General features: G+C 39.8%; 1 protein-coding gene across 1 annotated transcript; it reads right to left on the bottom strand.

Moving 5' to 3' along the window:
* Positions 1–1,357: 1,357 nt before the first annotated feature.
* On the bottom strand, positions 1,358–26,411 carry CNN3 (calponin 3). The gene is made up of 7 exons (XM_065071109.1): positions 26,219–26,411; positions 6,536–6,657; positions 6,027–6,093; positions 4,532–4,669; positions 3,913–4,029; positions 3,022–3,168; positions 1,358–2,463 (listed from the first exon to the last, which is right to left on the bottom strand). Exons 1-7 carry the CDS (start codon positions 26,273–26,275, stop codon positions 2,116–2,118), a joined length of 996 nt encoding a protein of 331 aa, XP_064927181.1. The 5' UTR covers positions 26,276–26,411; the 3' UTR covers positions 1,358–2,115.

The raw sequence follows: 26,411 nt of genomic DNA, 5'->3' as shown, positions 1-26,411 counted from the left end.
ACTCCTTTCCTGCTGCTATGAAGATTGGATTCAGAGGAATGAAAGGTACTTTTATAACTATGTCCTTAAAAATAGGAGATGGGGACTACTGGTGTCTGTATACCAAGAAATGACTAAGTGTTCAGCTTTTGGTCTTGCTTGGTGTCTACGTCAAACTCTCACTTAATTCAGTTATGATTCCACTGAATACCTCTGTGGATGAAAGAGCGGAGGCATACTGAGAGCAGTTTGTTGTTTCCTCTGTTCAAGTACATACATAATAAAATGTGTGCCAGCAGTTTAAACTGGATTCAGAAAGAGCAGGAGGGTGTGGTTCAGGCTTTCAAAAAGAGACCCTGCTTTCACCCAAACTGTGAAAACAACACGTTTTGTTGTTGATCATAGCGCTGCCTTTCAGCATTCAATACAATAGTTCTAAGTTGTTAAAGGGGGAAAAGGGTAGAGTTCAAGAAGAGCAGGTCTTAACAGACATCTTGGTTGTAATTCTCTTGCCTCGGATGCAGGGCCTTGATCAGTGACCTCCAGCAGTCCTTTCAAATTTAAGTTTTGTGAAATACATAAGCTTAAGACTTAATAAATAGATTAACTGAAAGATCACCACATCAGACCCAAAGAGAATAGAAACTAATGGAGCAAAGCACAAACAATTTCTAGTCTCAAGGGAAGAATCCTTCACAAGTACAAAACTTGCAAGTAAGTTTAATCTGCAGTACATATGTTTAAAATACTTTTTTTTTTTTTTTTTACAAGGGTTAGGATCAGCAATGGTGGCCCCCATTGATAGCATACTCTTTTTTTCATCTGTTAAAACCAGTCCTGGTAAATTAATAGAGCCACACTCCATGGTGAGAAGGAAGCATTTTCTACTTAGGAGTAAAGCTCTGCTATCAGTAACTAAAGGACTCAGATTGCAGGCCAGCAGGCGCAAAGATTGGGATGTCTCTTTACCTGCTCTAAAGCAAGGGCATTGTGAGTTCTCCGAGGGATGGTGCGAAGGCTACAGGCTGAAGCAGACATCGTGTTAAACGTGCAGTTCCTCATTTGCCTTGAGAAAGGGCAGGGATTTAGTGAGCAGTATTTCTGGTCACAGCCTTACAGTCATGTAGTGGGGAAGTGAACTCTGCTGTGAAGGAGCTACATTCCTTTCCTGTGAAGTCACTGTCACTCACTCCCAAGAGACTTTTACAAGGTTATTAGTTTAAATCCCATGGAAAAGAAAGAATCCAAACTGCAACAGACATCAAGCAGTTCTACGTTACCCTTAACACAGGCAAAGGCAATGCTGATTTGGGCATAGTTTCTGTGGCATCTAATCTTTAAGAACAGTAGCACAACAAATGAGACAGGACCTTCTACGTACCTTTAAGAAAAAATATTTATTTATAAAAATACACTGGGATCAGTTTGAGAAGTGTGGCAATAAATACAGTTCAAGGAAGAAAAAGCATTTCTACATGGATATATTATGGCACAATAAAAGGTAAATGCACCATCAATCATGGGACTTCTGTTGGCTCAAGACTTTGTACAAGCTCCCTTTTTAGTAAGATAACTATTTCTAAGTTTGGTCAGTGTTGATAATGGAATGAATACACAATCACATATGCACACTTACGTCTAATGCAAGACTTACCATTAGCAAACATTACCTTAGAAACATAGGAATGATATCACTAACATGATGTCTTAGATTTAATTGGCATAGACCACAATTAACTTTAAGCATGAAATTCTTTTACCTCATCTGGAAAATGGAAAAGCTGTAAATATGTAAAATGAAGGCTTAATGTGGTATGTAAATACCTACTTAAGTAGAGATTGTGAAAATGCATAGCTCCTTATTAGACAACCTGGCTGTACAAGAGCACTCCCCCTTTCACAGTATTCCTTTTACTTCATATGCAGTTATTGTTTATGCTGTACACTACAATTGTTACAGCACTAAAGGCAACTAGACAGGGAAGGGGCAGAGAAAGGAAAAGGAATGTATGTAAGGCAATATTTCTTTAGGTACGTTAAGCGTAGTGTGTAGGAAAGACAGGTAACAATTCCACAAGGCTAGTTTTGTTCTTACTGAATAAAATAATGGACTAATACTGAACTCTTGAGGCAAAGCTAATAATCAATGCCCTGGTCACTGTACTGACCATGGTAATCTCTTTGATAGTCATCTTGGTACTCTCCATGATAGTCATCAGGGTATTCTGCCTGATAATCGCTATCGCTGATTTCTGACCCATTAGTTCCTGTCCCTTGGCTGCCGTTATGAATGACAGGTTCTGTTGGTGCAGCACAGTACTTGGGGTCATACACTTGTCGTCCAAGCCCATACACACTCATTCCCTTCTGTGAAGCTACTTTGTTGGTACCCATTTGTAATGAAATAGTTGAGTTATCCACAGGTTGCAATATGTGCTTCTGATCGTAGATGTCTCTCCTGGTACCTGGTGCCAGCATACCCGCCTAATAAAACAGGATTGCAGAGGTTCAGTAAGCAGGTCAAGACCTGTGATTACTACATTTATGATTACAACGAGTACACCTTACTGGAAGTGCTAGAAAGTAGCAATTAAAGTAGAGCAAAACACAGCACAGCAGCTGTGTTTACCTACAGCTCGTAGGTAAGTCACAGAATAAAGTCCTTGCAGAAATGTCCAGTTTATTTCCCTCTTTGGAGAGAATGTACCAAGTGTTCAGACTCAGGTAGTGCCCAGGAAACAATTTATTTTTTGCCTCTGTCTGGTTAATACTGGAAATGAAGTTACTGTTTTCTTCTAGTATAACACAGAACCAATTGGGAATTCTAGAGGCAGCAGGTCATTTTTATGCCTTAATATATTCAGCACAGAACATGCAGGTTAGTGATAAGAAACTTCAGTTCTTTTGTTTTACCACGTAAAAGTACAGCTGAGCTTTACCCTCTTGCTGCTGCCAGTTAGACTTTGCTACTGCACGCCACTCAGGGACTCTCCTACCCCACCGAGTCTCCACGGTACCGGGGTCACACGCAGTCCTGCTTACCTGACTGGCTCCTTTGTTAGTGCCCATTTGTAGGCTAATTGTCGTCTGGTCAAACGGCTTGTCAGTTTGCATTTTTGGATCATAGAGGTGTCTTCTCGTTCCATAAGCAGTCATGCCTGCCTGACTGGCACACTTGTTGGTGCCCATCTTTATCAGGGGAAAGAAGAGGTGGACAGAAAAACTGGGTTTTATTTGTACAGCAAGCATGGTCTAAGGAAACAAATATGGTTGGTAATTCTGATGGCTGGCGGCAAAAGTAATTATGTTGCAGGCTTTCCTTGACCACTACCTGTAATAAATTACCCTTTCTCCATACTGAGGTTCAAAAGGAAAAATAAACACAACCGTCAACCTAAGGGATTTCAGTGACTGGCATTTGCCCAACTGCATGTACAATTAGAATGGCTGTATGCATCAAAATGTAATAATTCACTTTTATTCTGGACAGTAATGATTTAATTGCATCACCACAACTTCTCTACCACAGGAATTTTAAGATTTTTGTATCAGTTACTGTGGGTTTTTTATGACTATTAAGGAAAGTGGAGAGAGAAAAAAGGTTACTACCATATAAGGAGCCTTAGCCATCCAAAGACACCTACTTTAAAACCACTGTATGGGACAGAGGTGATGCTGCTAAGATTAGCTGTTCTTTCCCTCCTTATCACTCTTATTTCAGACTTAAAACAAACAGAAGAATTTTCCAGTCACTCACTTGAGTTTATAAAGCAAATTAACTGCTTAAAAGAAGTAAAATCTCAGACCTCCTTCCGTGATAAGAATATTTTATAATTCTGCAACTGTTTTTGCATAAACAATGTCAGTTAATCAAAACAGGAAAGTCCTCCTCAATTATAACAGATTAACTGCAAACTTGAATTTCACACTTACCTGCAGGCCAATTACACTTTGACCAGCTTTTAGTTTTCCTGCATCAAAACTTCGTGCTTGTTTTTCTGCATATTTGACACCAATATCAATTGTAGTGTGAAAACCTTTGGTTTTTGCCTATTTAGGGGGAGGGAAAATATAGTATTTAGTGTATGAAGTATGTTTTCTGCTACTGGAACACTGGTTTTCCTGACCCCAGGCTCTCAAGTGATACCACAAACAGGTTCATCTCTTATGAGGAACTCTGTGCTGGGGGTGAGAGGAGGTAACGGTTCCCCAGCCCATTTGCAGGTGGCAGCCCAAAGTGACCCAAGTATCTTGTCAGCAGGATATTCTGCAGGGATTAGCGTTCTGTGAGCCTCCCTGGTTCTGTGTATGGAGACACAGCTCCCGAGCAAGGCCATGTGCAGTCAGGAATCATGGCTCTGAACTCTCTGAACTCTGAGGGATGCGGTAGGACACAGCCCTCAAGTGCCACCTCTGCAGGATCTCGGACTTGCAACACTATCCATCTATCCCCCCCAACAGGCTGTATGCTGTTTTCTGTATCTACTAGTGGAAAGGGTGCATCTGGACAGCCGTGTAGATTTGTGCCAGTTTCGGGGATACAAACACTTACCAGACCTGCTAGGGCCACTAAGGTAGTCTGTACTTGAGTCATATTTCCATTTTCAAAAAGATCATTTGCTTCAAAAATATCATGTGGCTTCATGCCGTAGACTTGGATGGCTTTGATAAAATTCCCGATGTTCTCCAGCTAAACAGAAACAAAAAAGCCAGTTTTCTACTCAGTGTTTCAATTTAGAAACTAAGTAATTTTAAGGCTTTCTGGTGTTGGTTGGTTTGTTTAGTTTTGCTTGTTTAATGTAAGTTCATGGCCTTGTGCAAACTGGATAAAACAGCTGATGTGGTTAAGAGTGCCTGGTAGGAAGTTTGATATTATTTTTCATTAGTTTTAATATTGACTTAGAAATCAATCTAAGGTTTTATCTAGTCCAGCATCTCTCCACCAGTGAGACTCATATATTTTGTTAGAGAGGTCTTTGACAAAACTGCCTCAACTGTGCCCTTCTAAAAGAAATCCTGATCTAAAATTTGCTTCAAATTGGAAAATTCACCAGTGTCCATGCTGTTTGACTTCAGCCATTGATAATTTTGAGTAAAATATAAACTATGTGGATAGTGATAACATTTAACTTAGTTTGAAGGTATTACCTTGCACAACTCCTGGGACAAATTAAACTAAGCTTTTGGGGTTTGTTACCACTTTTTAGCACTGTGCACTGTAGAAATTGGAAAGCAATACGGAATATAAGGAGTAAAGACTGAATTTCATTTTTCCTTCTGAAGTCTTTAGAGGTATTCAATTTTTTTTTAAATAAAAATTCTCCACCATATTTGAAGTATTCAATGCCTATAAAAACAAGAGGCCGATATAGTGGCACTAAGCTAGACCCAGCAACAGTAAAGGTAGTCAACTCTAACCAGCAACCCTGCCAATGCTTGTTCTAAATGCATGTTGCCTTTGATAGCCCCTTGTGGAGAAAGTGCTCCCTAGAACACTCATAGGAAATCAAATCTGGTTTGCACCATATTGTTTTCTGAATTCTGTTACACAACCATTTATTCTGAGACTGTTGAAGTCCTCTCCCTCCCCATGCTCTCCAGCTGCTTTCTCAGGAGCACACTTCATAAAGTGACCTCAAATATCCAAGTACAGGCAAGCTGTTGACCCTGCAGCACTGCCTGGATGGAAAGCCCCAGTTGTGATTTAATAGAGAGTTAACAGCTTTTTTTTTAACTTGGAAAAAGGCCTTACTATATGTCATTATGCTTTTCTTCCATCTGAAATTTCATCTAACAGTTAAAGCATTGCTATCAAATATGTATACTCAGCTACCATTTATGCCCAAGCTCAGATATAGTTGCTTTCTGTCAAATGCTGTTAATGTATGCAGTATCCTCAATTGTTGTGTATGTATCATAAACAAAACGTGGTGCTATTCAGATTTAAGGTGTACCATATCCACAGCAAATTTGTTAATACAGAACGAAAGAACTGTCTGAGAGTTGGAGGGGTTAGAGGTGGAGTTTGGGGTTTTTTTTTGTTTTACCTGGTGCCAATTTAGTTTTGATTGATTAATTTTCTTCACTGATCCTGGCTGCAGCTTATTTATAAGCCTGGGGAGGTGAAAAAAAGGGAAATGCTTAAACAATAAATCTCAACCTTATACCATCTGTGCAGGCATTATATATTTTCATTCACGCTTTATTAGTTGCATTAGTTTCATCAAAATGGTTAATGTTTTGGTTTATACAGAGTGCCTAGCTCAGATCTCATGTCCAACAAGTCTAACAAACCGTAAGAATTTTTGCGTGCCATTTGATTATTATAGAAAAGAGCTTCACCATTAAATTTAGAAATCATTGCTGAAATATAAAGGAGATTTAAGTTTTCATTCTTCTCCACAATTTCAATGAAGCTGTCTCCCACCCTACGGTCAGCTAACTTTGACTGTTATTGTTGATGTGTTTAAAGGGGGAGTCTTCAGAAAGTCCCTCCTTATTTCCTCAAAAGTGGAAAACTGCTAAAAATAAGGTTACTTAATAAATAAATGCTTACTCGCATAAGATTATGCCATCTTTTAATCCCAGTTGGAAGTTTGCACCAATGCTCAGCCCTGTAACCTCTTCTATCCAGTTACGCAGATCTTCTTCTATCTGAGGATCATATTTCAGGGCAATCTGTAACACAAGTAGTTATAAAGTTACTTCATGAGAGAAAACTGCAACCGTTTCTCCCCAAATCTGTTTCAAAGAGCATGCTACAGTGTTTGGCCAGTACTGTATTTTACATATCAGGGTACACATGTAAGTCTTTATCCCTTTTACGATAATGTTTGTGGCTTTATTTGAAAATAGCGCTTTGAAACACTTAACAGTTCTTCCTACTGTAAGAATTGCTGGAGCTCATGAATAGGCTTTTGACAGCTTTAGAGGAATGATGACTTTTTGAAAAAGAATATTCTACCCAAGTTCTGCTTTAGCAGGAACTACAAAAGTGAAATAGTGTGTTATGAACACAAGAATTCTGAATTACCATGTCATCAGTACTACTGCTCAAGTGCAGATTTATACATGGGAACTCTTATTTAGTACATTATAAGTTATTCTGCCAAAGATTATTAGGGTGGGTTTGTTTTTTTTATCAAGGTTATGATTAACAGAGATGAAACAGTAAGTTTTGCCCTTGTGCTACAGCATCAAGTTATCTTTCTGGAGATTTTGGGGGTTGTGTGTGTGGCTCTTTTAAATTTAAGCTTTAGTGTGCCTGCTATTTCTCTTTTCTTTGGCCTTGCTAGAAGACTTTGATCTCATGTCTTAATTGCAAAATTAATGCACCATTACTTTACAAAGAGAAAACCTGAAACTTCAGTGATGCAAGCAGCTAACAGGCCCACATGCCACACTCTGCCCTTCGTTCCTCTCCCCTGAAGAGACTAAAAGCAGCTCAACCTTCCTTCAGCCTAAACCTCTTACTTTTGCAATACTTTCCAATATTGGTGAGTTGGAGAAAAGGGATTCTGTCACTGGAAGCATTCCTACTTTTCCTGCAAACAAAACAAGTTATCTAGTACAAGATTTTAAGGTGTAAGTAAACTCCACTAGTGCAGAGGTTGGCAACACACTTGAACCTTCATTAGATGTTGTCCTGCATGGGTCAGTGAGCAAGATGGGGAATGAGGGGGCCACTGTGAGAAACCTGACAGGCCGGCACAGAATGTACTCGCATTATTTCTGACTGATAGAAAATGAGCTCAGCTACTACCAGTTACTTACAAATTCCTAACAAGAAACTCATGTAAAGCTCTTCACATTCAGATCAAAGTGTAAAGTTCAGACTTTTTACATATAGTCTTAGACTTGAGCCGAGAAAGGCCAGATATTAGCAACTATTTATACTGCAAGAGATTATAGTTCCAACCAATCTGAATTACTTGGATAGAGGCAATTTCTACATTTTGGCTAGCATTAGTAATCCCAAACTCCAAACTGACCAAACTAAAAATTACAGTGTTCTGTTCTCTATTTTTCTTCTAAGGGGAATGGAAAATTCCTGTATCTCTGGCTTTACTTCAAAAACTTCTCTGAGTAATACTTATTTTCCTTAGACTATTTGTAGTAGTGGTGCTATGGTGCCTTAGTTACAGATCAGGATAATGGACTAGCCCATTGTCTCATTCAGATCTTGACTGAGATGTAAAATTTTGTGCAATATTCTGTACAAGATAGCAAGTACTTCAGTGCTTAGTCCAAAGCTAGTCTAAAATAATCAAGATGTCCCTTTTCTCATGGAAGAAAAAAGGAAGAAAGCTAAGGTAATAGTGTGAGGAAAGTGTCATGATTTTTTTTTCATTTTAATTTTTATTCACATCTTTTGGATATTAGGCAGCTGAGAAATGGACTAGAAAAGCGAGCTGGAGTTCACAGCTGCATAGGGGGAGCTGCTGTGAAGCAGTGCAACCACATCGTTTATAGCGATGGGGTAATAGCAGGGGGTGGGCAGCCCCTTTTCTGAGAGGCTACCAGAAAGGTTAACATTTGAGAACAGTATATGAGGAAGCTGTTATCATTTTTCTCCTTCCTAACCTGCTGAATACCTTACAAACTACTTTTCATGGCTATTTTTATTTCCTATGGAAACAAGGCTTATGTCACCTTAGTTTGTCTCCCCCAGAACATTTGGTAGAACTCAAACTAGCTTGTTCAAACTTATAGAAGAGCAGCAGTCTTGGACATGAGGTCAGTTATTTTGTGTGAAAGTAAATATTTGTGCAAAGGAGACTGATCCCAAAACAGCCCCAGAAGAGTGAAACATACCATCCTACTCTTACTACACAGTAGAACATAAAAAGATCTTACAGAAGTGATCTCACCCACAAAATCCTAAGCTACGTGTAGAGATGAGACATACAGCAGATAATACATTTCTGTGCAGCAGTTCAAAAGAAAAAACAGGATTTGTGGAAAGACCAGAACCTGGTATGTTCTGATATGCCAGTTAGAAGAGAGCGGACAATTTGGGCTGTTCATTTGTATGTTGACAGTTCATGCTATGTGAAATTCACCGTTCTAACATGCACATGGGTACAGAGAAGGACTTAAGCTAGTCTCTTCCACAATTCTTTAGTTAGAAATGTAACAGATATTTTGCTTTCTGAAAATTCAGGCAGTTTTTGTTTCAGTGCAGCTTAAAGGAAATGCTAAAAGTCATAGTTTAGCCATCCTGCAGCTGGAGTAGTCTGGTATACAATTGGAATTGTCTTTCTACAACTTCATTTATTTTTAAACACTAGGAATGGCTTTTTTTTTTTTTTTGAGGAAATTAAGTCTGTGATCATGCCATCAAGAGACACGTTTTAAAGATCTGACGCTATCTCCTATGTCCTCATAATAAAAAAAGAAAAAGTAAACATGGAAACCAATAAGAGTGAGAACCCTGAAGATTTCTGCAAGTGTGGCTATTTGAATCTTTCTTGGCAAGCATATAAAAGAAAAAAAACGGCAAAAATTTTCATCATATAATACTAAGTGCATTCCATATCTGAGATTACAACTGAGCTGAACATTAAATTGCTGCCCCATTTTTTGGGGAACTTAGAAGTAATCGGATGGAATTTTATCACTTCTCCTGGAAAACGTTTACTTTATGTTGGAGTACTTTCACATGGGTTCAAATCTTGAGTGTTTCAAGAGGTTTTAAAGTGTCATGCGGTATCATTACAGTGCTTATCTAGAGATAGGAAATAAAAAATGCTTATACACGTGAGAGAACTTGTCTTATTGCCACTAAAAGCATTGCTATTAAATCTGCTAATTTTCTGAATTTTCTTTGCTACTGTACAGTTTTACTTAAATTTGGGCAAAGCTTGTGTTTTGATTTTGAAATGGTGGGGAACTATGTTATGAAGAGTGAAGCGTGTTGATGGTTTCTTCGAAAATTAATCTATCTGAAAAGCTAAAGACATGGAAACTTAGGAGTCTGGTTTTAAACATATGACAGGAAGGGGTTAAGCAGGGAGAGTGACAGGTCAGGCACTACCAGGAGCCAGGTTATGCTTGCTCTGAATCCTTAGCGTCCTCAATCCGATGGCAAAACCCGGGGTTATGTAACACTAAGATAGTGAATACTTCATATTTTCCACATGCCTATCAGCGTCGCTCCAGTTTTCCTCTGATTGCTATCTATGAGGGGAAGTTGGAAGCATTGATATAAATTGAAAAAAATGGTGGGTTTTTCCATTACTACTAATCAACATGCCAAAATTTGATCCATTTAAAGTACTGAACTTCCATGGAAGATACTTAAATCTTACAAGTCCATAGCAAAAGAAAATATCGTCTACTAAAGCAGCTTCATTCAAAGTATTTGTCATCAGTGCCATGAAAAAAGCTACAGTTTCAGAACAATGTAGAAAAGCTTCAATTGTAGCAATGGATATAAAGATTTTACAGAAGTTTAAAATCAGACAGCAGGAAGCCAATTGTTAATTATTTTGTTATGACAAATCTTCAAAGATATATACAGTTGTAAATGCTATTCTTTTTGTTGATGCTTCAGATTTATAGTTAGAAATACTTTTGAAAGGAAAAAAGTTAATACAAGTGGTGAAAATGATGGGTGATCTAAGCTGGTGGGAGGAAAAGAGTAGGTGTTACTTGCTTATTACAAGTTCTTGACTGCTAGTAAAGTTCATAATATGGAGGAGTTGTCTTTGTATTCAGTTTAGAAAAAGCTACACAAAATTTGATGATTAACTGAAAGGTAATCTTTTGCATAATAATAAGTAGCAATTTAATAGTTCTACTACAAGTAGTCTTTAGAAGACTGACAGTACATATCACCTTGCTACTGAAAGTCACAAGTAAAAAGCAGTAGCAGAAAAATTGGGTTCATGTATTGCTGTCCTTTTGAACTTTCTAATTTGATTTTAAAAAAATAATTCACTTACTCATTTTCAACTATAGCTGTATAAAATCCCAACTTTAGTTATTTACAACTCTGCAAAACACTCCATGGTGTATCAGAATTTGTGAGGAAGGAGGCAGAAATCTAGAAGACTTCTCCATGCAGTAAGAGAACATTTTGAGTGTGAGGTTCTTCAATACCAGTTAAGATCACATTAGATTTGGCTTTTTCCTGAGCTTCACACACATTCATGCGATTTTAACATAATACCAATGGACACAAATTTAAGTTTATCGGGAACTAAAATGTCTCACATGCTTATCCTGCTAAACAGTGACTGTCATGTAGAGCCAGCATTAAAGTCTGCCTCGTTAATGATGCAGAAGCAGCAAACCCCAGTTATACTAATACCAGTATTTCAGCTAAAAATCTTCTTTTTTTTTGTATAGTAATCTTCTATTACAGATAAATTAAACACTTCTTCTCTGTTACCAAAAACTGATGCACTTCAATTATACGGCTGCAGTTGTTGTTGAGTAGAAGGACTAGAACTTGGGGATCCAAGAAGTCACTTCTTCCTCTTATTAGGTCATTCCTGTTTTACATGCCAAGGTTCATCTTTGAATGTCAGATGCAGCTAATAACTAGCAGGTGATGTGATACACACACATCTATGCCCATGTATGCCTAAGGCTAGAATCCTTGGGTTAAACTGTATTCCTCTGGCAACTTCACACCCGATTCTTGCCTCTTGTTCTGTTCAGGTAGGACTTTCCTGTTTGGGACCTCTCACAGTGTGAAACCCCTCCCTCCATCTGTAGCACAAGAACAGCAATCATCACTGTTTTTATCAAGTGTATGGAGTCCTGGAAACAAATGAAGTTATGTTGGCCAACTTCAAGGGACACAGAGAGATCATTAAAGTTACTCAATGTGCCTGCAGCATGTGCAGTTTGAGTGATGATGTTAACCAGTATTTCACACCATAAGTGATATCATATGGACTTTCAATTGTCCTTTTATACTAATCTTTTCCAAATCACACAGTACACACTGTACACTAAGGGCTGTGTATATGCCAAATCTCCAGTTTAAGAGTTCAGCTGTCTATATTGCTATTACTCTGGAAAAAAACTGTAACAGTATCTCAAAAAAGAGTTTAAGCACGCTGCATAGTTTTTAAAAAGTCACTGAGACTTAAAAAGCAGGCTATGAAAGATAAAACTTTCAAAGTTACACGTCATGTGATAACAGTTGCACTTCTTAGTTCTGATGAAATTTCTGACTAAAGCTTCAGGCTTTATGCCCCCACAACAGGGATCAAATGCTTAACGTGCAGCATGCTAAATTCAAAGTACTAGTAAGCGTTTGAAGAATCTGCTCTTTGATCTAAAGTTTTAACAACAAAAGCACCTGCTTGTCAAAGTGAGTGAACATCTCTATCACAGGAATGGTGTTTGCCAACAAACCCTAAAATTTATATACATATAAAAGTGCAGCAAAATAGGTTGTATGTTGCTGTTTTCCAAGGTAAATAAAGTACAGGGCCACATACAGCCGGAGAAACACTCCAAGATAGTATATGAAGAGGTTACACACATACTTTTTCACAAAAGTGAATAGAAAAATAAATAAAGCCCTCAGTTTTAGGTGTTAATATTCTTCATAGGATGAAATTTGGTGTGGTCCATATCCTTGCTTGAAGTGACAAAAAATTAATAGTTTTTTAGTCAAAAAAAGACTGATTAGAGAAAGCTTACCAGATTTCTTATAAGTATGGAAGCATATTCGTCTCATACTCAATTTAATCCAGGTTTAGGCTTTAATATTAATTTTACTTTTACAAATTTAAGTCATAAACTACTGAAAGCAAATAAAGATAACTAAGGGAAAACTCCGGCTTTTAAGACCTAAATTTTACATTTTAAGCAGCAGTTTGTTCCTATACCAACTTTTCAATTTTTATCAATTTGTAACTAAGTGAAATTGACTTTTTTTTTTAAATGCTTTCAGTGGTGCCTAAAAACATTCTTTGCATTGAAATAAGTACTAAGCTCAGGAGTGATTTGTCTTGCAGAGGCCAAAGATACCCACAATGATACTTCTTTACTGTTTGCTTGGCCCTAGTTTCCAATTAGATCTTTCTCCTTCCCTTTTTAAGGCTTTATGATGGTAAGGGGGAAGATGAAAGCATAATTATCTCCTCTTATCAAGGCAGAAGCTCTTAGAAGCCCTTACTCCTCAGAAATGGGATTGAGGCGGGTTACACAGCCAGTCCCAAATTATCCCCTGGAATTGAAGCTACCGGCACCTGAGCTGCCCCATTCTGTTCATCACCTGCTGTTACAAGACACAGTTCTGAATCTCATGTCTAAAATTTACACAGCAAAACATCTGGGACAAAAAAGTGTTAGCAGCTTGCTGGCTACACATATTACTAAGAAAATGGCACAGAAAATTAAGTGTTACTCTTATAACCAGGAAGAATGGTTTTCCAGCATTGTTTTTTTTAATTATACAACTGAGTTAAAACTTCTGCATTAAAATTCTGTGGTGTCAATAGATTACTGTACATACCTAATTTGCAGCTTTAATGGTGAGGAAGAGTGAGAAGGACATAAACAATATTTTTTTGCTCTACAGTTTTCGTTGTCTGGAGTAAATAAATGGCATACCTTTTAAGTTGAGATGGAGAACCTAAGATAATGGGAAAATGCAAGGTTTTGATTTTTACTGAAAGTGGGTTAGAAGAGGGAGTGACAGGATGCCAAGGTTATTGTTAAGTGGAACTTCTTGCTATCTGAGTTACCAACCTAATGGCCTTTCTTCATAAGGACAAATTCAAATTCCCTGCTAATTTCATGTATGTTGATCAGGACAGCATCAATAGCAAATGCCAGAAGAGGCGTATTTGTGCATGAGAAACCCAAAAGTAAAGGGAATGTAAAAATCCAGATGAAAACCAAAGGGAGAAATACTTAAAAAACAGAAAGCCACCATAAATATGCCCTGGTATTTGAACATGTATTTTTTTCCTGTCATTATGGACTGTTGTACTGTGTTAATGCTAATATTGAAAGATCTCACTATATCCCACTACGCTACCTAGCACACAAAATTTACAGCTGCATCCATTTTGCTTAATATTCAACAGTACTTTTTTGTTATTTGTAGCATGATTGGTAACTTGCCAACACCTCACTCTTTTCTCTGTAAATCAAAATTTAGGCTACAATCTTTAAATGTGGATAAATATTAATTCAAAATTCCTGGCACTCTTCCCATAGGCACCAGTTTAAACTCTGTGGAGTAAGAACAAGTCATGCCTCAAAGTTTCCAAGTCATCCTACAAGTAGGATACCCACAGTCATGCATGGCATTTGTTGCCAGATCAGCAGGCTGGAAGAACTAGGTGTTCTACTCCCTGGCTGTCCAGTGTGGGTTTTTGGCAGCTTGCAAACTACTCACGGAGCAACCCCCACCATCCCTCCCCTTCAAGTGTGCTAACAGCTCAGGTGTGTGCTTGCCTTGGCCCAAATTGTTGTTCTCTCTCACTTTCTGCAGCTGTACTATTAGAGCACTCTTCCCCATTTTAAACTTCCTCACACTTTTTCTCACAGTTCTTTTTCTTATCGCTTCTTGTCAGAGTCACAGTTTTCTGGCTTACAACTCTAATTCTCCTTAGTCATCAGCTTCCACTTCCAATTGTAGCACCTTCTGGTCCTGCCACCATACATCATACTTCTTGATATTGCACTGTATCTTTAGTCTGTATATTGCTGAACAGTTTGTATTTCTTTGCAGTATACAGTTTTAGTAATCTTCACTACCTATTCTTTGGAATTGTTGCTATTTTTGTTTTAAAAAGCACTGGGATATGAAGTTTCTTCTCAGCTAAGAGTGTGTTGATCCAGCCTGCATCACAAATGCCTGTTATTCCCTGAGGAGAACAGATTCTCTTGGCTTTGAAACCCACATCCAGTACGACTGGCTTGAGCTGTGATACGACACAGCAAACCTGGGCAGGATCCAACACCACTAGCTGGGAGGTCTTCTGAAACAAAGTACTGAGCATGGCACTGGAAATACTGGTAACCTGCTGTCCGGACAGACTGCAGTGATAGCTAGTTGCTCTTGTTTTGGGGGTGGGGAGGAAATAATCTAACAAAACAATCTGGTGCATAAGCAGGACCAAAAAAAAAAAAAAAAAAAAATCTGAAAATAACCTAGTTTTCCTAGCAGTAAACCAGGAAGTTCCTCTGGTTCAACAGCTCTCAAAAGCTAGAAGGAGCCTGCAACAGTAAGATCAATGATCATTATGTCTTTCTGAGAGTACTTTTCTGATCTATTGCTACTACAGCAATCATATATTCTTTCAAGTTTACTTATTTTTCTCCCCCAATACAACAGCTTTTAAAATATGTCACATTACAAGCAAACTATTGTGACTCTGTAGCCCTTTTCCAAGGCCCAACTGTGTTGATAAACCTTCCCACTTCACCTTCCAAATAGGACCACAAAATCTGATTATTTTAGTCTGAGTATCTCTCCACACCTTTTTTTGTCTCTTCAAACCCCCTTCACTTACCAACAACAGCAGGATTGTGTTTTACAGCAGCATGCAGCTAATTAGAAAGTCAAACACACCTCTCAAAAAAGTTAGTTAAAGGAAAGTGAAGTCTGTTGATGCAAGCTTTGCTAAATGTTACTCAAAATGCACATTGCCTCTTCAGTAAAGGCACAGCCTGTGCTGCATTTTCTCAGCACCCTTTTCAAAAGTAAACTTCAAGACTGCTGCTTTGGCACCTCCTTTGCCCCTGCCCAGCAAGCTCAGACACTTGACTGTTTGCTGCCACTCGAGATCCCAGGCTTGGGCTTGACTGAGAAATGGACCCAATTATGTGGCAGGTCCCACGGTAAGAGGCATTTCCCAGCTAGTGCTCAGTGCCCTGATCATATTTGGTCAACTGTCAGCCTCCTCTGATTTAAAATCCATGAAACTCCCATTAGCTGAACAGGCTAATTGAGTTACCTGTGACAAGTATTCATAAGGAAAATACAGATTTATCTCATTCTTATCACCACTTCATCTTTGCACAAAATGATTCAATCTGTGCTTTTCGTAATTTAATTGAAAGATACAATTTATTGAAAAGTTCTTTAGCTTCTACTAGTTAGCAAAGTCTGCTAGATTCACCTTTCATAAAGGTAGTAGATTAAAATATCTGAATTCACACATAGCACGTTTTTCTGGTTGAGGTAAATCTTCCCCATGTCCAGTTTTCTTAGCAGAAGCACAAGGAATGCAGATTTCACACCCTAAGCTTTAGAAGATCTTGACTATCAGCTGCTTCATACTATTGTTTTGCTTTACTACCACCAAAAAAAAAAAAAAAGGTAATAATAAATTCAGCAATTCAGCATAAATAATAAAACACAAAAATCAGCTTCTGCTGCCCCCTGCCCTCCAACCCCCACCCCCTTCCTGGGTGTATCTCGGATCAATTAAAGTTCAGTAAGTTCAGTAGATGATATACAATGTTAACCATACTCCAGGAAACACCAAAAATACTTTGGGTATGGCCACCCAGGCAAGTTGTGCTTTAAACATATGAAAAGAGTTATAAGAAGAATATAATCTAAAATTAATGTGATATTAAAAAAAAAAGCTATGACCATAAACACATTAGAAAATGTTTACTTAATTTTGTAATAATATCCATCTTTAAAAGCCTATAATTGACATTTAGAAGATTACTGAAGGAAGTCTAAGAAAAGAAAGATGAAATTAACTTGAAATTTACATAGCTCCTATTGGCAGTTCTATATAAATCATAAAATCTGTATAGCAGACAGCTGGACAAGTATTTTTTTTTTATTATTAGAAGGACTTCTAGCTCAACTTTTTATTTAATGAAAATGTAGTTTAAGGTACGGAAAAATAAAGCTATAAGCTCGCTATAATGAAGTTTATAAATAGTACAAAAGAAAGTCCTATTGTTAAAGCAGGAAAGACAGTCAAACTGCTAAGAAAGAGGTTCTGGTTAAACACCATGTAGTAACTTCTAAACCAACATCCAGCAATTGAGCAGGTGCGGGAAGAACAGGCAGCGCTGCCGGGGCAGGCGGGGGATGCACATACACACTGCATCCAGAATTCTGGGTACCACAAGGTCAGCTGTAGTCTCGCTATGCTGTGCACCTGAATTCACTGCAGGTTTGACATGCACCAGCAGCAGTACCTGTGGGCAACACTGTCCTGCAAATGGAGTGTGAGACAGGTCTCAATCCTCAATCATTTAAGGCTCCATTATTCTTCCGTAGAACAGAATGCTTGGTTGCTCTGACTGAAATCTAACTTTGTTAGTTATGTTTTGTTCCCGTTCTTTTCTATCCATTCAAAGACCAGTTATTTAGCCCTGTTTAATCTCACAGCTTTTTTGTTAACTCTTCATTAAAAGCTGCTAGATTTTTTTTAAATAGAAGTACCTTTCCAGATCACGAATGTTTTCACACCAATATTTATCAATGATAAAGGATGCTATCAAGACAGACCATAGTAAAAAGGCAATAGTCTTCATTTTCTTAGAAAGTTGCTTGTACTTTTAACTTTTATCGGTGCATGACTAATACAATGATGTCAGCAAGGTAAGGGGGTATCTTCTTACAAAAATAAGCAAAGAACATTGAGTCTTAGAACACCAGATGTGTCTGCACTACATATGCTTAATTAACACTGTAGTGACGTTCACATATCATACATAATGTAACTTCAAACTGATCCCACACAGTTATAAAGTTAACCAAAGCAGTGGCAGCTCAAGCTGGTCAGGTGGTGGGAATCTCAACAGGAGCCACAGAACAGTCCTGCTCCAGCACATCCTTCAGCCTGGTGCATGCTGGCCTGAGCTCTGAGTTCTGCTCCGTCCATGCTCAGCTCAGAAGGGACCTGTTCTGCAGGGGCCCTGTTAGCAGCGAGGTCAGAGCTGCCTTTCACCACAAACATTTGCATATAACCAAATCCCTTCCCAAGTGCAGGTGTCTGCTATCCCTGATCTTCTGGTGGCAAGGCTTCTAGCACTCTGTCAGTTAATTAGGGACAACAGAAAAACAGTTTTCAATTAAATTGCTGTTATTCAAGCAAAACCAGAAATACTAAGATGATATTCTCTATTTATAAATAAGAGACTTTAGCAGTGGAAAAGTCAACAGGACAGCAATATAACAGGACAGCTCTCTTGGCAGGAAAGCAAAGAAAGGGTTTTTTATAGTAGTAATATCGATTTTTACTCAGTGAACAGCCATGGTCCAAACATGCAAAGCAAGGTAGGAAGACCTGTTTAGAATCCATCTACAAGTCAACAAGCTAGGATCTGATACAGTAGATCAGATCCTATTTTCATGGAAGCATTTCAGAACAGCAAGGAAACTAAGGCAACACAATGCAGAAAGAGTTAAATATTCAGTGGTGCCTTGCTGCCATGGCCCTGTGAGAGCAGCACTGCATGGCACCACGCTGTCAGGATCTCAGGGTCGGCTCTCACTGCCAGATCCTCCGCTCTCGCTAACGCCTTCCCACCTCTGTAACATATACATCCAGAATCATAGCTGCTTCACCTAGGAGATGGCATATATAAGGAAAAAGAACTTTAATTATGTCTCTGCTCCTAATATGTACTATACTCTGCACTTGTTTGAGGAGGAGGAAGGAAAAAAAAAAGGAGGAAATAAGGGAGAGAGAAGTTTGAAGGGTTTGGTTATTTTTAAAGAAAAAAGGCCCCAAACATAGAACCACTCGCAGAAAGTCAAAACTGTTTTTGAGAAAAACACTGTAGTTCAATCCCACTAAAGAGAAACAATGTAAGTTACTCTGAGGTATTACTGCAAAATCAAAAATACTCAAAAGACAGCATTTGCTGCTGAATATAGCTATACAAGTTAACAGTACTTCAGAATCAGATACTTAGAAACAGCATTTTTAAGCAAAAGAGTCCCTCTTAAAAAAAAAAAAGAAGGATTTTCACATGATCTCACTTAGAAATAATCTGTTTCAAATTGCCCTACGTGTCCTGGCCTCAAGCCCATTTTTACTGAAGGCCTTTCCTGTACAGTTCCATAGGGGATGGGAATCTCTACAAAGTTTGCCTTAAAAGGATGTGTCAGATGCAGAGTGTATATGGTGTTACGTAGCTACAGAAGCTAACAATTCTGAGTAGAGTGAAGTTTCTATTCTTTAGTCTTCAAGGCAAGAAAAAGCCTCCAAATTAATGTTCTTACAGAAAAAGCTGAGATGAGGGAAAACAACACCAACCAAACAACAAACAACACAAAACCCAACTGATGTGGCACTATCTCAAAACAATGTGTGCATCCATCCATCTTTTAAGGGCACTGACTCAGCAACAGGAATATAATAGGTATTTTTCTCTAAATTTTAAACTAAGTCTAACTCTGAAACCACACAAAAAGCTGTCATCTGTACATTTTAAACAATACTGTAATGCAAATTAGATGTCTTATTTTCTGAGACTACTAATCCCATTTAATCATCATGACTGTCAAACTCAATTTATTTTCTTCAGAGGTGTTCTGGCCATAGGACTTACACTGTCAGGTTACACGTAAAGGATGCAAGACTTGATACTTATCCCACACTCTTTAATGTTAATATCAGCAAGTTTTATGTCTTTCTATGGCCAGTAAAAGCTTAGTAAAAGTTTATTATTCCACCAGAAACAAGGTCACTATAATACATTTTATAAATTCACAGAAAGTGCTTTGAATTTTAAGTGCAGACAGTGTTGTTCCTGAGGTTAAACACAGACAAACTTCACAGCAAACATCCTCACTCCTGATTTCCCCTGGCACCGCACTTTGCGGGCGGCAGCACTGGCAGTTTTGTCTGTGCCATCCTGTGCCTGCTCTACGTCTGCTTTGATGTTCAGGAGGTAGCGGCAGCTAATCCTGGCTACGGATGCCATTTATCGCCTTCCTCCTAGAAAAAATGGTGTGAGCCAAGAGACAGAACTGGAAATGACATCCATCACACAGGGCTTACCACAGGGCAGCAATACGTATCTCACAGTTCAAGAACAGCTGTGCGCTCTTCCAAGGGGCAGTTTTGAGACACAGGAGGATTCCAAAAGACAACTGTCACTGTGGCAATGACAGGTCAAGGCTTACTAGGGATTTATACCATTGAGAAAAAGAAATTAACTCCCCTGTCAGCTGTTTACAGCAACAACTGCCAGATGTCACTCAGGTGGCTGCTTTCACAGGTTTGTTTCATCTCACCTACTTGCAGGCCACCGAACAGTGACACTGGAGATGGGGTATGCCTGCCCAGTGGGGCTGTGCAGGGGCTCCCCAGGGCAAGTCCCCTTGTTTGTGGGCTTGGGCAAATGTGCAGAACAGGCAATGCTTGGCTGACAAACACAGGAGGCTTTGACCAGATGGCAGGGGTGCTAATGTCCAAAGTGCTGGTAAGGGAAGTGTTTGCATGGCAAATTACTTGCTTCTGCTTATCACAGAAAGAGATGTATCGTAGATATGAACGTCAACTCAGTGCTACATAGGTTGTATCACTATTAGTTTGTACCAGCTAGTAGGTCTACTTATTACTGCTGTAGTATTGATAATTCTATTGGAGTAGCCACAGAATTAGAAACCTATACCTGATATGTACTCAAGAGACCAGACCTGTCCTGAGACAGTAACAGTGAGAGAGGAAAACTGGACAGGCAGGGCAGACACTCTGAGGTAGACAATGAAGGATGAACATGAATGGAGACACTGTAGTTAAGATTCTCCACTGCTGGAATACCTTCCTCCTTTAAAAAAAAATAATCTAACCAAAATATGTAGCTATTGATCAGGGCTGCTACATTAATACTTCTCAATCAATATGAGAACCCTTCACACACGAGATCTTACACTAGAATACAAATTAATAAGTTACTACTGCTTAATAATTCTGATGTTTCACTGGGCTTCTTTAAAAAAAATCCTCTGCAAAATTTCCAGCAAAAGGCTAAACTCACAGCTCAGCAACTGAAGTGGCTAAGGTTCTCAGAAGTGTAAGATGCTTCTGCTCAGAAAAAGAACACCATGTGATTTGCAAATGAAGCATCCAGCAGGACCATTTGATAGGGAGTGTTGTTGAACCTAAGTTACTGAAATTCAGTATTGTCAGTCAAGATAAAAGTAAGCATCAGAAAGAAGTAACCAACAGTGATAATGGAAATCAGTTGGAAAATACTCATCATCTGGTTGCTAATGCACTAAAAAGAGAGCATCCTAAGACTGACAAAATACAAGTTGTCATTGTTTAAATCACTAATGTGTTTTAAGTGATACATGTAGTTACTGTGCCAAACACTAAGTTTAGCTTTGGAATTATTCCACTGTCATATTCATGTTTTGTGGACAGTTTTGCTGTTGACTGAGTCATCAAAATTGTACCATCAAGTACTATTATGTTGAATGCATTCTGTGCTTTTAGTTGACAGTTTTATTAACTAAATCTATAGAGGAAATTTTAATTCAGCACTTTGTTCATCTCTGTATTAAAATTATAAAGGGGGTTTGGGAGCTGCTATTAAAAAAAACAGGATGCTTGAAGGTTAACACACTGAGAGATTTCTGGAAGACAAATATAAAAGACGAAGTTATGAACTTGTTCATTTGAACTGCAGATTTGTAACTAAAGCCTGGATCCAACTAGAAAAATTTCATAGTTCTTTGGAAAAAACACAGAAATTGGACACAAAGAGAGAAGTTTCAGTGCTATGCACGATGAAGCTGATTTTTTTAGCTAGTAAATGTGATGTGATAAACTATTAGAAACCATTAATTAATTGCAGCAAACTGAAGTTCAGTGCTTGATCCCGTAAAACCCTTCTGCTGCTTCCTCTGAAATTTCCTTTCTAAAATCTCAGTGTATATATTTCTATTATAATATTTCTGATATAATCAAAATACTGGATTTTTAAGTTATTCTCCCTGCAACAAACTTAAGATTTTTATTATGGAAAGGTCACACAAGCTGATTTTATTTTAAACTAAATACCTGAATTTAATTCCAAACTTGTAAATTGAAGATGTTACTACCTCAAAAGCTACATAGACTTCTATGTTTAAGACAACTGGTAATGCAGAAATCCTACACTGTCAGTTATCAGCACAGAAGACACCCACCTGTGCACTCAAAGCCTAAGTTCTCATTGCCTTTATCCAATGCAGTCTTCATTTTTATTACATCCTTTTAGAAAACATCAATAGAAATACTTTATCACCAGTAAACACTCCTACATAAAACTGAGTGAGCAAAGGTTTGCTAAAGGAAAATAGTCTATGGGAAATGTGGAAGGGTAAAACAAGTAAATAGTAGGAACAGTTACACTTTAAGAAGGAAAAGGGTATTATTACAGTTATGAAAAAAGGGGTGAGAAAGAGGAAGGGGAGGGCATAACAGTCCAACTACAGGCAGCTAAAACTTCATGTAGCTTATTAAATCAATAGCTAAAAAAAAAAAAAATCTGAAAGATAATGATAAGAGTCTGGTTTCCAGTTAAAAATGTTCACAAAAAGGTAATTTTTGGACAAATAAATTTATTTGCCCTGAGCAAGTGAAACACACTACAGGAGTCGTCTCCTCAGCACGTTCAGAAGGAACACAATAATCATACCTGGGACTGGTTAGCATTATTTACCACAGACTTCATTGCTTTTTCATTAATCCATATTTGCCCTGAATAAGGAAAGCAGGAAGCACCACTGTCCTCCTGCACACTTGCAAAATAGGAGATATTTTGTTTACAGGCTTCATTTGTCTACCAGCCTCTAGTTTATAAAGTTTGTTTTCCCCCCTTTTCCATATCTCTAGCACTTGACATCTCAGGGTGGCAGCTGCAGGGACAGACTAACTCACCTCAGTTATTTTGCTGTCTTCAAAAACTTTGGAAAATGGTCCTGGCCAGTGCCAGCTTGTGATGGAAGGATGGATTGGAAGGAAGATGATAGCAGAGTCAAGACACGGGATAACCAAACGCTATGCAAAGTTTAAATCCTCATAAAGATGTATTTCTGCCCATCCTTCCTTTCACATGGAGATGAAACTGGCAGTCTATCAAACATAAGAGGTGGAGAAGATAAATGCCTGGCTGATACAAATATCATTTCCACAGGTGGGGCAGAGTCACTAGGAAGCAGCTGAGTGACTGGAACCTCTCCTGACCAGCATTCCTGTTTGCTGCACACCTTATGCAGCGAAACAATGGAGCAAAAGCTGCTGCTAATTTCTTACCTACCTCAGTTGTAAATTAGAGACAAATATAACATTGGTTTGTAGCTTTATCTAACTGCACCATCTTCTCAAGCTATGCTAACCTCATACTGCAGAAACTCTCCCACTGCTTAAGAAAATTATTTATTGCCTGCAGAAGAAACTCCCATTTCAATCAGCTTAAAGGGCTCCTCACTGAATATTTGTTTTGGATCAGTATCTTCTGTGATCTCAAGTAAACAGGGAATCAGCTTCAAAGGGATTACACTGGTTTGAATACCTGCACATTTCTCATGCAGACAAATTTCCTTACAGCTGGGAACCAGTACACAAACTCCATCCTCTTTGTAGGAATGAGGAAAAGAGATCCATAACAGAGACCAAACACCTTACTGGTGTAACCTAAGGTAAAGAGCAAAACAAGAGAAAGGTGGAGCCTCTAAAGGACAAAAAAAAAAAAAAAAAAAAAAGTCCTAAAAACCAAACTAAACAAAGTTAAGCTTAGAGATGGAATCTTGAACATCAATTAAACAAAAATTTTATAAAGCATCAGGATGTTATATTCATCTATTCAAATACCAATAGGAAACAAAAGGTTTCTCTGAACACTAATTCAATGCTAAATGAGAAAATAAAGAACAAAAACCAAAACCAAGAGACTTTTTATCCAGCACAGCTGGGCCCTCAGGCAGCATAGCTATCAACACACATGTTTTCTGCAGGAAAACACTGCTTGAGGCTTAGCACTGAAAAAGTCAAACCAGCATCTAACTTTGACCATCATTCAGGCAGGGAGGTACCACAGCTACTTACAAGCATCAAACCAACACATTAAAAAAAAAACCCTAACATAATACAATAGTTTGCACAAAGGTCCATGATTTGGAATGTGTGATTGAGTTCAGTATCAAAAAGTTGTCCACCAAGAGCTGGAAACTAAATGTTGTTCTTCAAATCTTTGAGACAGAAGGATCTGGAAAAAGGAATTACCAATCTTTACAGAGACATTATTCTCTGATCCTCTAGAATTATACAGAGGAACAGACATATACCTAATGCACAGACTCATGTAAAACAACTCTACAGGAGGTAAACAACATAAGTGTTTATAACATCATTGCTTTGAAATTTGACCTCTTACAGTATAAGCAGCATTCTCAAAGTTCAAAGGTATATCTTTTGCCAGAGTTTTTGTTGTTAGCTGTTTTTTATGTTTGCCTATTTTTTTAAGGAAGGTGAGTTCATTTGTCTTTGCATTTTAGTAATTTTTTGTGACACTGCTGTGCTGACATTTCCGAGGGCTACAGCAGAAGCCTGCACAGAAACTGAAGCTGGCACAGAATATCGATCCCTCTGCAATATATTCGCACTGAAGAAAGCAGAGAACATGAGTGAAATAACAGACACAGGAAGATAGAGTAGAAGGCTCTTTGCATAAAGGCATAAAATACACTCGTTCCAAGCTTTGTTAATACACAGGCTTGGAAGAGTTCCTGTCAGGAGGCCCTAAGGAAACTGATGACAATAAGAAACTGAAAGAAAGAACAAAGAACTTCTTCCCATCTTGTTCCCATAAGGGATCACTGTTAAGCCTATACGATTCTGTCAATATTTTTTTATAGTAGAAGGGCATTTACTTTCTTCCTAATTCCCATGCAATAATACACAGCATATGTTTTATTGTCTTTTTTCAGACTCTAATAGATAAGCCACTGTAATAGATAAACCACTGAGTTTAGATGTTGGGAGCAACCACTCTGGAAGACATTTGGTTACATGCTGTCATCAAATTTTGGAGCAGAACCCCACAATCATCCTGAGAAAGCCAATAAAGAAAAAAGCCAGAAAAGTATCTTTTGTAATGTTTCCAACATATTAACTTAGACTTTCTACATAAATTACAATGTTTAAGGCAAAATACTTTCCTCCCTCCTCCCCTTTCTACTCAACCACAAGTAAAACAGGATTTGGGGATGTGCTGAAGTCTGAAACCAGACATGTGTGAAATAACCAGTTATTAAATACCACATTCAGAATTTAAGCCTGTGAATAAAGACACAGAGCACCAACTTATCCCTAGTTATTCACCGGTGTAATTTTTTTTTATTGCAAAGGTTCCTCCTCTTGCCAGGTTCACCGCAAATTAACTAACTGCATAACAGGACACGGGCATAAGCACTTTTTGTTCCACAGAACGTGAGGAAAAACCCAGGAGAGGTCAGAGCAGCCCAGCAAAGCAGCGCACGCGGGGCGCACCGCGGGCCCACCGGCTGTCAGCGGCGACTCTTGTGCTGCTCCACCCGAAGCACCGTGCGCGGTGACAAGCCCCTGTCACAGCGCAGGCCAGCCGGCTGTCCCTGCCGCAGCGCCCCGGGCACCGACGAGCGGTCCTGGGACCCCCGCGGCCCGCTCCCCCCACAGCGCGCGGCCCGGCGCCCCCGCGCGCCTTTGTGTGCCCGCGCCGGGCGGGGCGGGGCGGGGCCGCGCGGGGCAGACAATGCGCGGCCTGTGCGGGGCCCGCGCCGATTGGCCGCGCGCCCCCCGTGCCCATGATGTCATGCGGCTGGAATGCGCCGCGCGGGGGGCCGGGACGCGCCGCGCGTTCATCTGCTCCGCTCGGGCCGTCTGCGCCCTGCCCCGGCACTGCCCCCGCACCGCCCCCGCTCCGCCGGCCGCCACACGGGCTCGGGACGGCCGCGGGCTGCAGCGCCCCGCCCCGCGGGGTCCCGGCCAGAGGAGCGGGGACAGCGCCCGCGGGGAAGAGCGGGACGCCCCGTGCCGGGGCTGCCGGCGCGAGCAGGTGCAGCGCGGGACGCGGCGCCGCGCACGGGCCCGCCCGGTGCTGACAGCGCTGCGGTCCCGCCGCGGCAGCAAGTTTCGCGAGTGGCGCCGCGCAGGACAGCGCTGTCCCGGGGCCGGCGGTGAGAGCATCCTTCTCGCCCCGCCCGCCGGAACCTGGAGGCAGCGAAGCCCCGCGTCCCGTCCCGTCCCGTCCCGCCCCCATCGGTCCGGCGCAGACAAAGCCCAGTCGACCCCCGCGCCGCCGCCGGTACCTTGTTCTTGACCTCGGCGGACAGCCCATAGGAGGGCCCCTTGTTGAAGTGGGTCATGTCGGCGGTGTCCCCGCTGCCTGGGGGCGCTGATCGCAGGCGCTGGCGGCTCCGGGCTGAGGCGAGAGTCCGCCCGCGGCCGCGGAAAGTTCTAGTCCCTCCCTCCCGGCCCGGCCCCGCGGCCGTTGGGGCCGCC

Source organism: Columba livia, chromosome 8 (assembly GCF_036013475.1).
Source record: "Columba livia isolate bColLiv1 breed racing homer chromosome 8, bColLiv1.pat.W.v2, whole genome shotgun sequence".
NCBI lineage: Eukaryota > Metazoa > Chordata > Aves > Columbiformes > Columbidae > Columba > Columba livia.
Note: the sequence above shows the minus strand (reverse complement) of the source record. Positions and strands in the feature narration are given on the sequence as shown.

What these genes read in the sequence shown, in the direction of transcription:
- CNN3 (XM_065071109.1), bottom strand. Translation starts at nt 26,275, where the DNA reads ATGACCCACTTCAACAAGGGGCCCTCCTATGGGCTGTCCGCCGAGGTC. An exon ending in CCGCCGAGGTCAAGAACAAG is followed by an intron (nt 6,658 to 26,218) that starts GTACCGGCGGCG and finishes CTTGTGTTACAG; the next exon opens with ATTGCCCTGAAATATGATCC. An exon ending in CTAACAAAGGAGCCAGTCAG is followed by an intron (nt 2,464 to 3,021) that starts GTAAGCAGGACT and finishes CTGTTTTATTAG; the next exon opens with GCGGGTATGCTGGCACCAGG.